Consider the following 12,967-nt stretch of genomic DNA (forward strand, 5'->3'; position numbering starts at 1 on the left):
CAAAGAAAACAGGAGTGCAGTGACAAGAGGAAGAGCAGGAGTCCCTCATCAATCTCTCTGTTCAACCTGCCACATTCATCACTGTGTGTGTTAATTAGAACATCTAGCTCTCATCTTCCCCTTTCCAATTTATCCTTTTACTTCCTATCATTAGCTTTTGACATGAGTCATCTGGTTGTATTACAAGAGGAAGTAATTGTTGTCTGTCCGCCGGGAATAATACTAATGAAAAACGGGTTTTGATTTTGTATTCAGTGCAAGTAATTGTTGGATGTTGTCATCAGTTTTTGCATAAATTGGAATAAGTAGGTTAATAATCTCACATTTGTAAATTGGGGTTTTGGCTGGTTGTCAAGGCAAAAAATACCAACAGTTAAATAATGTGAGGATTGTAATTGCAAAGCTACTTTGTTAGCTAATTAGGTTTTGATTTGAAATATACTTTTACTTTGGCCTCACGTTTTATCCACCGACTCTGTGTGCTTCCTTTATGTGCTGCTTAGAGTATGAACGGATGAAAGATTAATATTGTTTGGGCTGGGGTGTTGCAGGGGGCTTCAGTGGGAAGGAGTGGACAGACGTATGGCTGAATTGATATCCCTAATCCTGGAGGTGGCCTACATTTGAAGACCTCCTTCAGCGGATATAGAGATGGTGACCTATCTGTTATACTGTGTGCGCGCATGTGGGCGTTTGTGTGTGTGACAACAATAGGCTTTTTAATGAGAGATGCTGCTTAGTCTCGCGCATAAATTATCCTAATACTGTACACGTGGCAAGCTGTATGTTTGACGCATGGAGAAGAACTTTTAAGCTGACACGGTCACCTGTCCTGACACCTTTACTGTGCCAGGATTTTTCCAGTTTTTAAAGTAGGTCAATAATAATGTCTTTATAGAAGGTGATTTTCATGAGCAGGTCAAACACATGTTAAACTCGTAATATGATATTTAGAGACCTATTGCATGCTTTCAATTCAGAAGAAATTGTGCGCATATATGCTTCATGCATGTAGAGGAGTGCAGCAACAGTGGATGTTAACAAGCATGAACAAATATGGACTGAGAGGTTTGGATTAAAAAGGGATGGCGACAGCGAGGAGGGAAAAACCTTTTTATCCATAAATTCAAGGATCATTTGCAGTGCCATTCAAGCTCTTGTTGGAGCCCCCTACACACACCCTCCCTCCCTCTGCTCTTCAGCCATTTGGGCTGAAATTAAATACGGTCGCAAAAGGCGGGGCTGTCCTTCCCCTATGGGTGTGTGCATGGGTGTGTGTTTGAATGGCTGGGTGCTGGAGTGTGTGCATGATAGATTGCGAGCAGATACGACAATGGGAGGATTGTATGAAGTCTGTATTCATGTAGCACTGATTCACTGCCATACACAGCAGGTTGGGAATGATTAGAGGAGGAAATGTTGATTTAAAGAAAGGCAAAATTGACCTATTAATAGATGATCACATTTTTGGATTATTGTTTTTCAAAGAGATGCAAAATGAGACCAGATGAGCTAAATGTCAGTGCATGAGTGTAATTTACTGTAGGTAATTATATTTTCTGTTTGCATTGCACTTTGCTTGAAGCACCATCCACCTGAGAGTACCTTGTGAAAAGCTCAACATGTTTTTTTCCCCTCCTGACGATGTGCAAGGTTGTTCTGTGGGGTAACGCGAAGTTTAATTAGATGCATAAATATTCTTCTGCAGATGAGTCCCTCACTGAGAGGCTGCGCACCCGTGGAAAGTGTGAAAAAAGAGCTGCGCGAAGAACGATAAGAGTATTGATGCACAAACCGAAAAAGCAACACAGTGACTGCACATGCTAATAAAAACTTCTATATTTTGAGCAAAGTACAATGAAAGTGTAGAGCGATAATAAAGAGAGCACGGGAGAATGACTGATGATGAAAAATAAAGGGAAAGGCAGCCAGAACTCCTTGGTAACCAAAGCACAGAGGAACAGAGGGGCCGGTCCTACACCCCTCCTGCTGTGTGTGTGTGTGTGTTTGTCTCCGAGGACTGAACTGCCTGAGGGGGGGAGTGGCGGACGATTTGTGTGTGTGTGTGTTCAGAGAGACAGATAGGGGTAGAGACTTATTGTCAGCGTAGTAGACGCTCACGTACACTTGCAGCCAAGCCGTGAGAATGTGAGCGGAAGAGCACCAGCACGCCTTCATCCCGTCTTCTCTGTTATTCCTTGGATTTTTTTAGTTGTTTTTTAAGCCTCAACAAAGGCACTTATTATTATTATTTTTTTAAGAGGGAGACATATACGCTGATCTGGAAAAATGGTGTTTATCGGGACCTCGTTAAAATCTGTAATTAAGTACTTCAAAAGGAAGGGTAAGACATTTTTTGTTCCATACTGATCATTAATGTGCATTTGAATAATCTCCCTATCAATACGGCATGTGGTTGGTTAGAGATTTTGACAGTTTTAATCATTTTGACAGGATATGCATTTGTGTCTGAAATTCCCACGGCGTTCCATTTATTGAAGCGGATTTAGATTTAACAGCTTCATTAAGGATTCTCTGTCAAAAGTGTACAAACACCCGCCGTAATGATCTTTCTGATTTGATCGGAACTAATGGTGTCCTGTGGTCAAACTGCTTCCCTGCTGCCTCAGCTAAGCACAAACAAAACCCTCTGTTGCACCCCGTTACCAGGTAACCGCTGGGCCAGGACTTCACAACTGTAGCACCAAATGACCCAACAGCTTGTTTAAAGGTGACAGTGAGAGTTGCCGTTAGTGGATGATGGTGTGCATTGTCATTTTTTTTCCACCTCGATTGTCTGTCAGACTTGTATCACATGAGGTTTTGTTGATACTTAGGGTCAGTGGAACTAACAGTAATTGTGTATTACCTGGAAACTGTTGTAGTTTCTTATTATTGTACTTTGAAAAATCTGCTGCAACCCCAGTGACACCTGCAGGAAGTTAAATCCACAGCAACCTCATGAGAAGTACTTTTTAAAGTGCGACTTGTGTGCACTAGATTTTGTTTAAGGCGATTAGTTATTATTTTATCAATGGTTTGGTATTAAGCAGATGAGGCTGTAACAAAGACGTGGTTGATGCAGAGCAAGCTGCTTGTGAAGACTCCGATTTGTGGTTTATTTATAGCCTGTGTGTGTGTGTGTGTGTGTGTGCTGAAGTTAAAGCTGGAGTGATGCGCTTAATCATTAGCTCAGCATTTCTGTAGTCAACAAGTCCTGTGCTACTGTCTTGCACATGCCTGCACTTTGCAACTTAACTGCGCACCGTGACAATCCCAATGCTTTTATATGCAGATCAGTGCAAACCTCCTCAGATGGTTGAAGTTATCAGTGTAAACTTTGGATTAAATGTTGTCCACAAAAACTTGTTTGCTGTAGACACACAAACAAAAGATGCTAGTTGCCTTTTTTTATTTTAATTTTATTATTTATTATTTTAGATATCAGCGTTTTTAGAGTCACCTCTGTTTCCTTTTTTCTGAAAAATTAAAAATAAAAGTTTTTACAAATTAAAAGTCATGTTTGAAAGTCGAGCCATGTGTTTGGGGGTGATCGAGGACCTAGTTTAGGATTAACATAGATCTCTCCAATGGAATTTTATTGCTGTTATTGATCACACAGTTAATTCCACAGCGCGCATGTGTGTGTGTGCTCGCGACTGCGAATGTATCTCAAAAGGATTACTTTATGCAGCCTTTGCATTTTTAGTATTTACATCGTTTTGCTTTCTGTGTTTGTTAAAGAACGCAGGCAGGGCTGGGATGTCGATGGACAGAGGGATTAGGGGACTTCTGAAAGACTTTCGCGCCAGAGTCCACTATTTGTGAGACTGTGTGTGTGCGTGTGTGAGTGTGTGTGTTGAGGAGCTTGGGGGCATTGTGGTATTGAAAGGCCTGATGTGGAGACTGATGCAGAGGGACAATAAATGCTTTGTGTCCTTAGTCCCCATCTCCTTGGTTTGCCTATAGCCTCACTGAGGTCTATTCAAACCCCATGGTCTAAAAGGAGGGTGGGGGAGGGGCTACCTGTGCTTAGTGTGTGAGAGAGATCAAGGAAATTTCAAATTGTATTTTTTTTAAAAAGCCCTTGATAAAACAAGCTGATGTGGGAACAGCTCCCGTTCACGTGCAGCCTGGGGCGTCAGTGAATTGCTCGAAGGCATGTTATAACTTTGAACTGTTGGTGTGACCTTGACTTTTCAGTCTGCACTGCCACTCCCTGGTGTGTAAGTATCTGCATGTGGTATCTGTGTGTTTTTGTGCGTCTGGGCCTGGGAGCAGCATGGGACCGTCTTGTGGTCAGCAGCTTTGCCTCGTGATGCATTTGACTGTCTGACCAGTGCAAGCACGCTGCAAAACAGCATGACTACAGATAGGTATTCAGCCACGCTCCATAACTCCATATGCAGTGATTGCCATCACATGTATACACCACATCTTTTTTTCCCCCTCTCATTAACTTCCATTAAAATTGATCAATCCGACTGAGATAACACACTTTTATGTACGGGTGGGTAATCTGACAATCTTGTATGGTGGACTGCTTTTCAGATGAATTGCAAAGATCACGTCATTAAAACTTTCCCACCCCACATGAAGCCTACTCAGCAAAGGCAAAAGGATGACCGTCATGGGAGGTGCAACTTATTTTGTAAACAGATGACAGCATGGTGGATGAAAAATAGCTTAGAAGAACTACATCTGGCATTGATATCAAGTGTCAATTCAGCCTAAACCTGATCGTAACTTTCAAAATAAAATCAAAGTGGAATTTCCTGCTTAAATAAAAGCAAAAAACATGATTTAGAGATTTGTTAGTTGGGCCTTTTGCACTTGAGTTAAAATGACAGCCTTTGCATGAACCAGAGCATCAGAAGCATTCAGTAGAGATATTAAGGTGGAATTGGTCATAACCTGCACAACGGTCAACAAAGCAGGCTTAAGTTGTATGCACTTGGCTTATTTCAACAGTGGAAATAATCCACTTACACCCACTCTGTACTTTTTAGGTGATTAACAGAACAGTGCTTTTGACGTGGTCATTATTGGCATGTATTAGCAGTTATCTATATATAAAAGTAGTTGCAGTGTCTCACACTGTCATTAAGGGCCCATTTGCAGATGTAGGCTCCTGCCCTAACACCCCCCCCCAACACACTTCAGCTCATTTGCACCTGTGAAAGAAACCCTGAAGCAAAACAGTCCCAGGCGTTGCCATGATCCCTCCCCTTCCTCCTGGTTCTCACAAACTTCAGCCATTCTCTCAGGCAGCTGGGCATGTTGTGTTTGCAAAGAAAGGGACAAACTCAGAGGTCTTTGCTTACATACGTCTCCGTCGATGGAGATAGTTTTACATCCGCGTTCACCCACTTTGGCTTGGATACGCTCACTTGGTAAGCTTAAGAATTAGGAAGAGTGTGTGTTTTTTTTACATTTAGACAGCATTTTTATTCACACAGTGACTTGTGATGGCCTCATGAGCTTCTGTTTCTGGGACTGGACTAGTGGGACAGAAAAGATGTGAACGCTTTATCAGCAGATATGACTGAGAGAAGGGTTTTGGATAATGAAAAGTGCCTCTCCCTGACCTTGTTAATTAATGTGTTTTCAATCTAAACAGTGGTGTATGTTGCGTAACCTCAAAGCCTCTTTGTTAATAGTAAGCTTCCAAAGTGCCCAGCAATGTGGCCTGTTTGGTATCGGTGTCTTTGTCATATTTAATTTTTTTCGAGGAAGGATTTTTCCAGTTAGGGTAAGTGGTTTAATGGAATCAGTTTCCAGTAGTTACGGGTTTTTTGAGTTGGTATCGACTGATCAGCGATTCCCTCCAACTTGTCCCAGTAAGCTTCTCCCTCCCCCTCTTGACTTGTGAGGCCTACTGTATGTGTGTGATGTCACAGATAAGTGTCATGTTGATTGAAGGCTGTTAAGTCTGCCACCTTCATACAAAACACTTAAGCCTCCTTCCCCTTCCTTTTCATCTGCAAATACAATGAAACACTTTGACTAATCAGTACTTGGGGACATTTTTCCACCAATTCTTTATTACTTTATTCTTTTTTTTTAAGTTGGCCAACAATGCTGCTCTTTGGAAGACTTGCAGGGCCACACTTGCTTAGTTCATTAATATTTTCGCTGTCCGTCATATTTATGTCAGATTTGATGGAGTTTTTTTGTTATATCATGAAGAGGGAACTATATGGATCCTTAATCTGCTTTGTTTATCTCTGCAGCGGTGTCTAACCTGGATGAGGAGAGCAAGTGGACGGTTCACTACACAGCTCCGTGGCACCAGCAGGAGAACGTCTTCCTACCGGGAAGCAGGCCGCCCTGTGTTGAAGACCTCCACCGCCAGGCCAAAGTCAACCTCAAAACTGCCCTGCGAGGTAAAGACAAATCAAAATAGAGCACGTTATACACCACACACCGGAGCGACATATGAAGGAATCAGTTTTAGATGGGATGATAGATAAAATTGCCAAAATGTTAGATATGTAAATAAAATATCTAAGTAAGAAGAAATGTACATGGCATATATTTACACAAATAACAAAGGGAAAATGCTGAACGTGAGCCAAACCAGATACAAACTGATGAATCTCACTCATGGGACTGTTGGTAGGTGGCTCGTGACACTGAGGTGGACGACCCAGAATGTGTACATTTGCCTGTAACTCAAAAAAGATGTCCCGACTCGTGAGTTAAACTGCTCAGAACTTTCCCAGGAACAGGAAGTGGGAATACCAGCAAATGCTGACACCTGTTCCTGGGAAAGCTGCCCCTCAAGCATTTCACAGATAACAGTTTGGGAAAAATTCACATGTGTGCATATTTCCGAGTTTCTGTGTAGGACTGAGTGTATGACTGTACTGCATTTGTTTACATGCTCACAAGGGCCGGCCTTGTGTGTCAGCTGATTAGACAGAGATAAAAGGCAGAAAGAGAGATAAACTGGAAAGTGTTTGAAAGCTGATGCTTACTGTTAGTGGGTTAATCACCGGTTCTAATGCACACACCCTGTTTTGTCTTTTGTCTTTCCAATTTTGAAACCCCTGAACTGTTGCTGTTCTCAAAACACCACCTGGTAGGTGGGATAAATTCAGCCCCCCTCCCTCTCATCCTGTCACCGACCTATCAACCTGACAACACCACGTATCCCCGGGGGTCCTAACGACAAGACAACAGGTGTCCAGTGAGCGAGCACCTGTGGTGTCTGTTTAAGCCTCAGTGCGCTTTACAAGCAGAGAACGTTTACTGTTTTAGATTTTATCCTTGTTGGAGAGCGGAGCTTACCTGACTTTCAGTGAGCTTTGACTTTTTTTTTTCTTTTTTCTTTTAGTACTGTACTTTATATGTGATCTTTTTTATTTAATGAGGTTTGTGCCATTATCTCACAGGGCAATAATCAATCAGTCTGTGACATAGATTATAGACGTCTAATTAGGGGAATGCAAATATATATTGATAAGTCTTTACGGGCTGATCTTCGTTCTGTACATCTCAGCCAACAGAGGAAACGTATGTTAGTGCAGCCATATTTGTAACCTGAAACTTGTACAGTTGTTGTTATTTTTTTATTCAACCTGGATATGAATTAATTGAAAATGAGCCTTGAAGTGAAACAATATGTAGGTAAATACATGTATAGGGCAAAACAATGAGATGTTACTGGGTTAGATTAAAAATTATTTATTTATATTTTACTGTAACCCATTGTCAGAAACATTTCTAAAGTCCATAGTGACAAAAACTTGCCGATAGGAGCTTTCAGTCCATATGGCCATGGGGGACGTCTTCATCATGAGGACAAGCTGTAAAACAGTTAAAAGTCCAACATTTATTTACATTATTTTCCAAAGCCATCCAGTGGGCCAGATGGAGTCTTTGCCAGGCCGATTCAGGCCCCCTGACCTTATATTTGACACTCCCGGTGTAGTGTATATGGCATTCACTTTATAAAAGTTGTTGGGGTTTCATAAGGAATTATATATTATTATTTCGTAAGGAAAGGGATCTGGTGTAAAACTCAATAGCAAATAAATCACAAAGTAAACGTTAGGCTCACAACACTAACAGTTTAGAAGTTTTATGTGGAGGTGAAACGAGGATCAGTCCCTGGGTATTGTAATCATATATACTACACAGTGCCACGAGGCTGATTTATGCTTTGCAAAGCCTAATAATCAATATCCAGTCGGATAGAAATGTGCATCCCCTCTTTGTCCTTCTAAAACTCTCACATGGGCTTCAGCGTGTGTTTAGTGGATTATTGAAAATGTGCCAGCAGGCTGAAATAAATTTTTAAAGTTACATAACACGGTATCGAGTGATAACTACAGGATCCATTTTGTTTGCCAGTGTTTACGATGAAATAAAAGAAAAATAATGTTTAAATACTTTCCCCCTGCATCCAAAAAAAACTCTGAAAAAAGTCAGTCATATCATAGTTATGCACCATCATCAGTACCTAGACCAGAATCAACGTCATCAGTTCCCTGCAGCTGTCACAGCTTTACATGTAGCCCTGACAGTTGTACCTTTGTGTTTTTTATCCTCTATTTCAATTTATATCAGCTTCAGATTGGGACACATTAGTGGTAAAACCAGTGGGACGAATGCAGTCTTTAGGTTTTTTCTTTGTACATCTGTACCCGCATCTAGCCCATTCACATGAAAACAATATAACACCTTTACCTGGCACAAATTAAATTCCACAGGTCAAAGGTCAGGGTCACTAAGACCTAATGAAAAACACATTTTTAATAGAAGAGTTCCTTCACTGTTAAAAGTATCTGAGAGACGCATCTAGTTTCTGCTTTTCTTTTCATATCACTTACTTATCCCGCCCCCACCCCTTTCAGTTCTGCCTAGCAACAAGCCACACTTAGCTCATCAGAGCTTATTTATTTCATTTACCGTCCCCAATCATGCAACACCAATCATCTGAGCAGTTCCACTTCCCGTCATCGTCCTCATTATCATTGCTTTCTGAATCCCATCTTCCACCGTTACACTGCATCAACTTGTTGTTACAGTATCCACGCACGCGAGCCCCATCAGGATCCATTTACTGACAGCATTATACATGCATCAGTGTGCCTCTGTGTAGAGATGGGCTGTAATTAGCAGTGGAAATAAACAGGATGTAAAAGGGATCAGGAGCAGCATGTTTTAGGTGGCGGGCTAACAGTGATGTGAGCACGCACGCATGTTTAATTCACCAAAAGGGAGTTTGATCGTGCGAAACACACTGAATAAATATCCAAGATGGAAGATTTAAAAAAACAGTCATTTACAGGAGGGTTTTTACATTTGTATCGATCAGGATTACTTCACAGGGAAAGATGAGGTGTCAAAAAAGAAACACGCTTATTTTAAAGTGCCGTTAATTTTAGGGAGAGGGTTAGGATTTTATGTTTATTTTAAATAAGGTTGAAACCTCATAGTGTGTTTGGTCATTTCATCCTTCATCAGTAAAAGCATGAACAACTCTTGAGGCTTTTTTCTGAGGATGTTTAAGAAGTATGTGAATTTAATTGCCTCCTAAAGACCAAACAAAGGATGCATTAGTAGATATTTGCAGAGGGAGAGGAAGAGGGAGATGATGTGCTAGATTCCCCCCTGAGAGGAAAAGGGGGAGGATGAGAGAGCGAGAGAGAGGGACGCTTCTGCCATCTGTGTGTGACAGACTGAAACTGATACCCCCCTCCTCTGGTTACACACACACAAACACACACGCACACACTTGCCGTCTTATCACACTTTGACGTACATACATCACAACCTCATCACGGCAGGTGGTGACGAGAAGAGGTGTGAGGCACGCTTGGCAGAGTCCAGCAGGGAACTTAGCGAAAACACACACACAGACAGCAAATGGTATATTTTACAGTACACATTTGATAATACAACACTATGTTTATGTCCCATAAATATTTCACACATTCTTCTTATCGTTGTGTTATGGGATGAAAGTTTGAATATTTAATAGCATCTGTTTGGATTATTTGGTAGTATATTCATGGAAATGAGTGAAGCAAATCTTTGTATTGAGTGTATTTAAATAGTGCGAAATAAAATGTCGCTTTCATTATGTGAAAATTGCACCTTTCAGCAGGATCAGAAAGTTCTCATCAAAGGCCACCAAAGCAAATAAGTTTAAGACCTGTTTCTCTGTCTCTTTCTTTGTTCTTAAGAATGTGACAAGTTGAGGAAAGATGGTTTCCGGAGCTCCCAGTACTACTCTCAGGGTCCCACCTTCTCTGACCCCATTCAGTCCACCAGCAGCCTGCAGGATGACGGGGATGATGAAAATGATAAGAAGGTATACATAAACACAGTATGCATGCATACCCACCTAATTTAATGTATGCTTTCAAATGTAGCAGGTACAACAGGCTCTACATTCTATTTGCATACAGGTGCAGAACACGTGCACATCGCTGTTGAGTCAACAGCAGTAATTTAAATGGTGTTAGGCTCCCCTCTAGTGGCTGGAAAAAGAAGTGCTACATTTTATCCAAGTTTCAGTCTTGTCGCATTGTGTAGCTTTCGCTCTTTCCATTTTTCTGTCTAATTTCTCAAATAAGGTGAGCGTGATCAGTACTGTGGAAAAGTCTTGAGCCACCCCTCATTTCTTTATTTTTTTATTCTAAGGTGCCAGACTTTCTTGTAATTGTTTTGAAGTGGTCTTAAGCAATAGTTCTCCAGGCTTTCTGAAGGTCTTTCAAAGGTTTTCTCAGGAAATTGGCTGCTTTTTTACTTGTTTTCATTCCAGCCCAGTCACTCTGACCTGTGAATCATTCAAGCATTTAAAAAGACACCAAGCCTGTGTTCACATAACAGAGAACTTTGCTAATACATAAATACATAATTATTTCCAAGTCTTTTGTTGAATCTATGAAAAATATGAAAGATAACACAGAGCAAAAATACTTGGCATATTTCACCATGGTGTGAGGAAATTTGAGGATACTGGAGAAGAAGAAGTGGCAGAAAAAAAGAGTATTTACAGCAGATGAACAAAATCTGAAAGTCATGTCATGAGCCCAGACCTCAGTATTATTGAAACAATGTGGGATCATCTTGATATTTTTCCCAGGAAAATATAACTAAGCAAGGGGTTCCTCTAAACATTTGCAGAGCATTGTAGAAGAAATGCACACTTGTTGACCACAGTTGTGGGGCCTGTGATTTTTCTGATGTCTATAAACACTTCAAGAAAGAAACTAAAGAAGAGAAACAGAAATTTGAGGCAGAAATAAAGACGGGTACAAAAAAATTGACAAGAAAATGAATCAGAGACAAAAACTATTATTTCTTGCTCTTTTCATCTGACAGACAATTTGTGTGAAGTGAAGTGTAAATGGTCAGAAAGCTGCATATTCCTCATCTCCTCCTCATTTTTATCTCGAACACACACAGTGTGATGTGAAGGGCACTCGAAAGGGTTAGTGTGTTGTCCCTTGGAGCCCCTCGGTTTCATCCTCGCTTTGACCCCTAACTTCCATGTTGTCTTTCTAAACTGTCGCCTCCCATCTCTTGTTTGTCCTCCTGTTTTCTGCACACTCACCCCATCTCTTCAGCTCAAGCCAATCCCCCTCTGCCCTGCCTTCCTTGCCCCTTCTTCCACTGTTCTGCTGTTTGTCCCCCTCCTGCTCTCTTCCCCATCACTTCCTGTTGTACTGAGACCGCTGAGCCTAACTTTGCCTGACAGCAGCTTCAAAAGAAGAAACAGGGCTCCCGCTTGAGCCACAGCTATGCAAAGTAATAAGCCATGCTTGAAACCAAACTATTGCTGAGATGTTTTTATATATATATATTTATATATCTTCACCTCCCCTTTTTGCTGCCCCCATATTTACCCATCCATCCGTGCATTGTTTGTATGAATGCACTCTCAGTCAGGGGATAGGAAAAGTTTGAGTGATGCAGTAATAATTGGTGGCAATCATCTGGATTTTGTAACTACCTATAATTGCTACAATTTAGAATCATTTGGATTTTCTTTGCTCTGAATGGAAACAAATGGCACTCACATCAACCTAAACAACATTGCTGCCATGCTCTGGACTAACTGCTCAACTTCAAGCCTGGACGCTGTGGTAAAGCACCGCTGTCTGTTGCTTTCTGCCGTAAATTCACAATCCAGGGCCCTTAGCGTGTCAGCACAGTTTACTGCATGAGTGATTCTCTCTCTGTGTCTCTCCGCGCTGTTGCTCTGTAGCTTTTATCCTCCCATCTCCGACCGCTCTGTCAGTTCTCTGTGGCGGGTGTTTATTTGTGTGATTGTGTGTGCATGGTTGACCGTTTCCATTTGGATAGGATGTTTACGGGGCCGCAAGCTTCTAAAGGTCACAGCAGTGTAATATATTAAAGTTTGTTCAGGTCATATTGGCACAATCAGTCATTTATGGTTCTGGCTAGTAAATCCTATGATATTTATTTATATAGACATTTATTCTTATTAATAACTTTTATGCTTCTGATGGTATTTTTATATATTGCCTTTCATTGTGTCGCATCATGTTACCTCTTTCCTTGTTTCCTTCCTTTCCTCTTTTTCTAGTATTTCTTTTTTCATCTTTTACCTTTTCATTAACATGTTATCTTTCTCTCAATCAGTCCACCGCTTCATCGCTGGAGGATGACAAATCTCAGCTCTCCATGAGGTGTCAGACGCCACAGGGCATGGACGAAGGAGGGGAGGGGTCCAACGCTGACAGACAGGTGGTATGGAACAAGGCTGCCCTCCTCCCCACCCCAGAGGAGAAGATGAGGCAGGCAGCTCAGGCTGTACCCACAGACATAGTTGCCATCAATGTCACAGGTATGTCACACCTCATGACTTCATTCAGTCTGTCTCTCAACTGCTAGCGAGTAGCAACCATTCTTCATCGCCAGGTTGAGAACCAATGTCCCGATCCATCCGTAGCTCCATTTTTGTACAGTTTAATCGGCCTCATTC

At 41.4% G+C, this 12,967-nt stretch overlaps 1 protein-coding gene across 8 annotated transcripts in view; it reads left to right on the plus strand.

Annotated features, from left to right (window-relative positions):
- nhsl1b (NHS-like 1b) overlaps positions 1–12,967 on the plus strand; it is a 102,290-nt gene that overhangs the window by 75,580 nt on the left and 13,743 nt on the right. For 6 of the 8 annotated variants that reach the window (XM_063496415.1, XM_063496412.1, XM_063496419.1 and 3 more), the window contains exons 2-4: positions 6,234–6,386; positions 10,197–10,324; positions 12,625–12,829. In XM_063496415.1, the coding sequence (XP_063352485.1) occupies positions 6,234–6,386; positions 10,197–10,324; positions 12,625–12,829 (486 nt within the window). Of the gene's footprint in view, positions 1–2,115; positions 2,345–6,233; positions 6,387–10,196; positions 10,325–12,624; positions 12,830–12,967 lie in introns of those variants that run through there. The other 2 variants (XM_063496416.1, XM_063496418.1) reach the window with 1 other exon arrangement.

This window comes from Pelmatolapia mariae, linkage group LG15 (genome assembly GCF_036321145.2).
Source record: "Pelmatolapia mariae isolate MD_Pm_ZW linkage group LG15, Pm_UMD_F_2, whole genome shotgun sequence".
Classification (NCBI taxonomy): domain Eukaryota; kingdom Metazoa; phylum Chordata; class Actinopteri; order Cichliformes; family Cichlidae; genus Pelmatolapia; species Pelmatolapia mariae.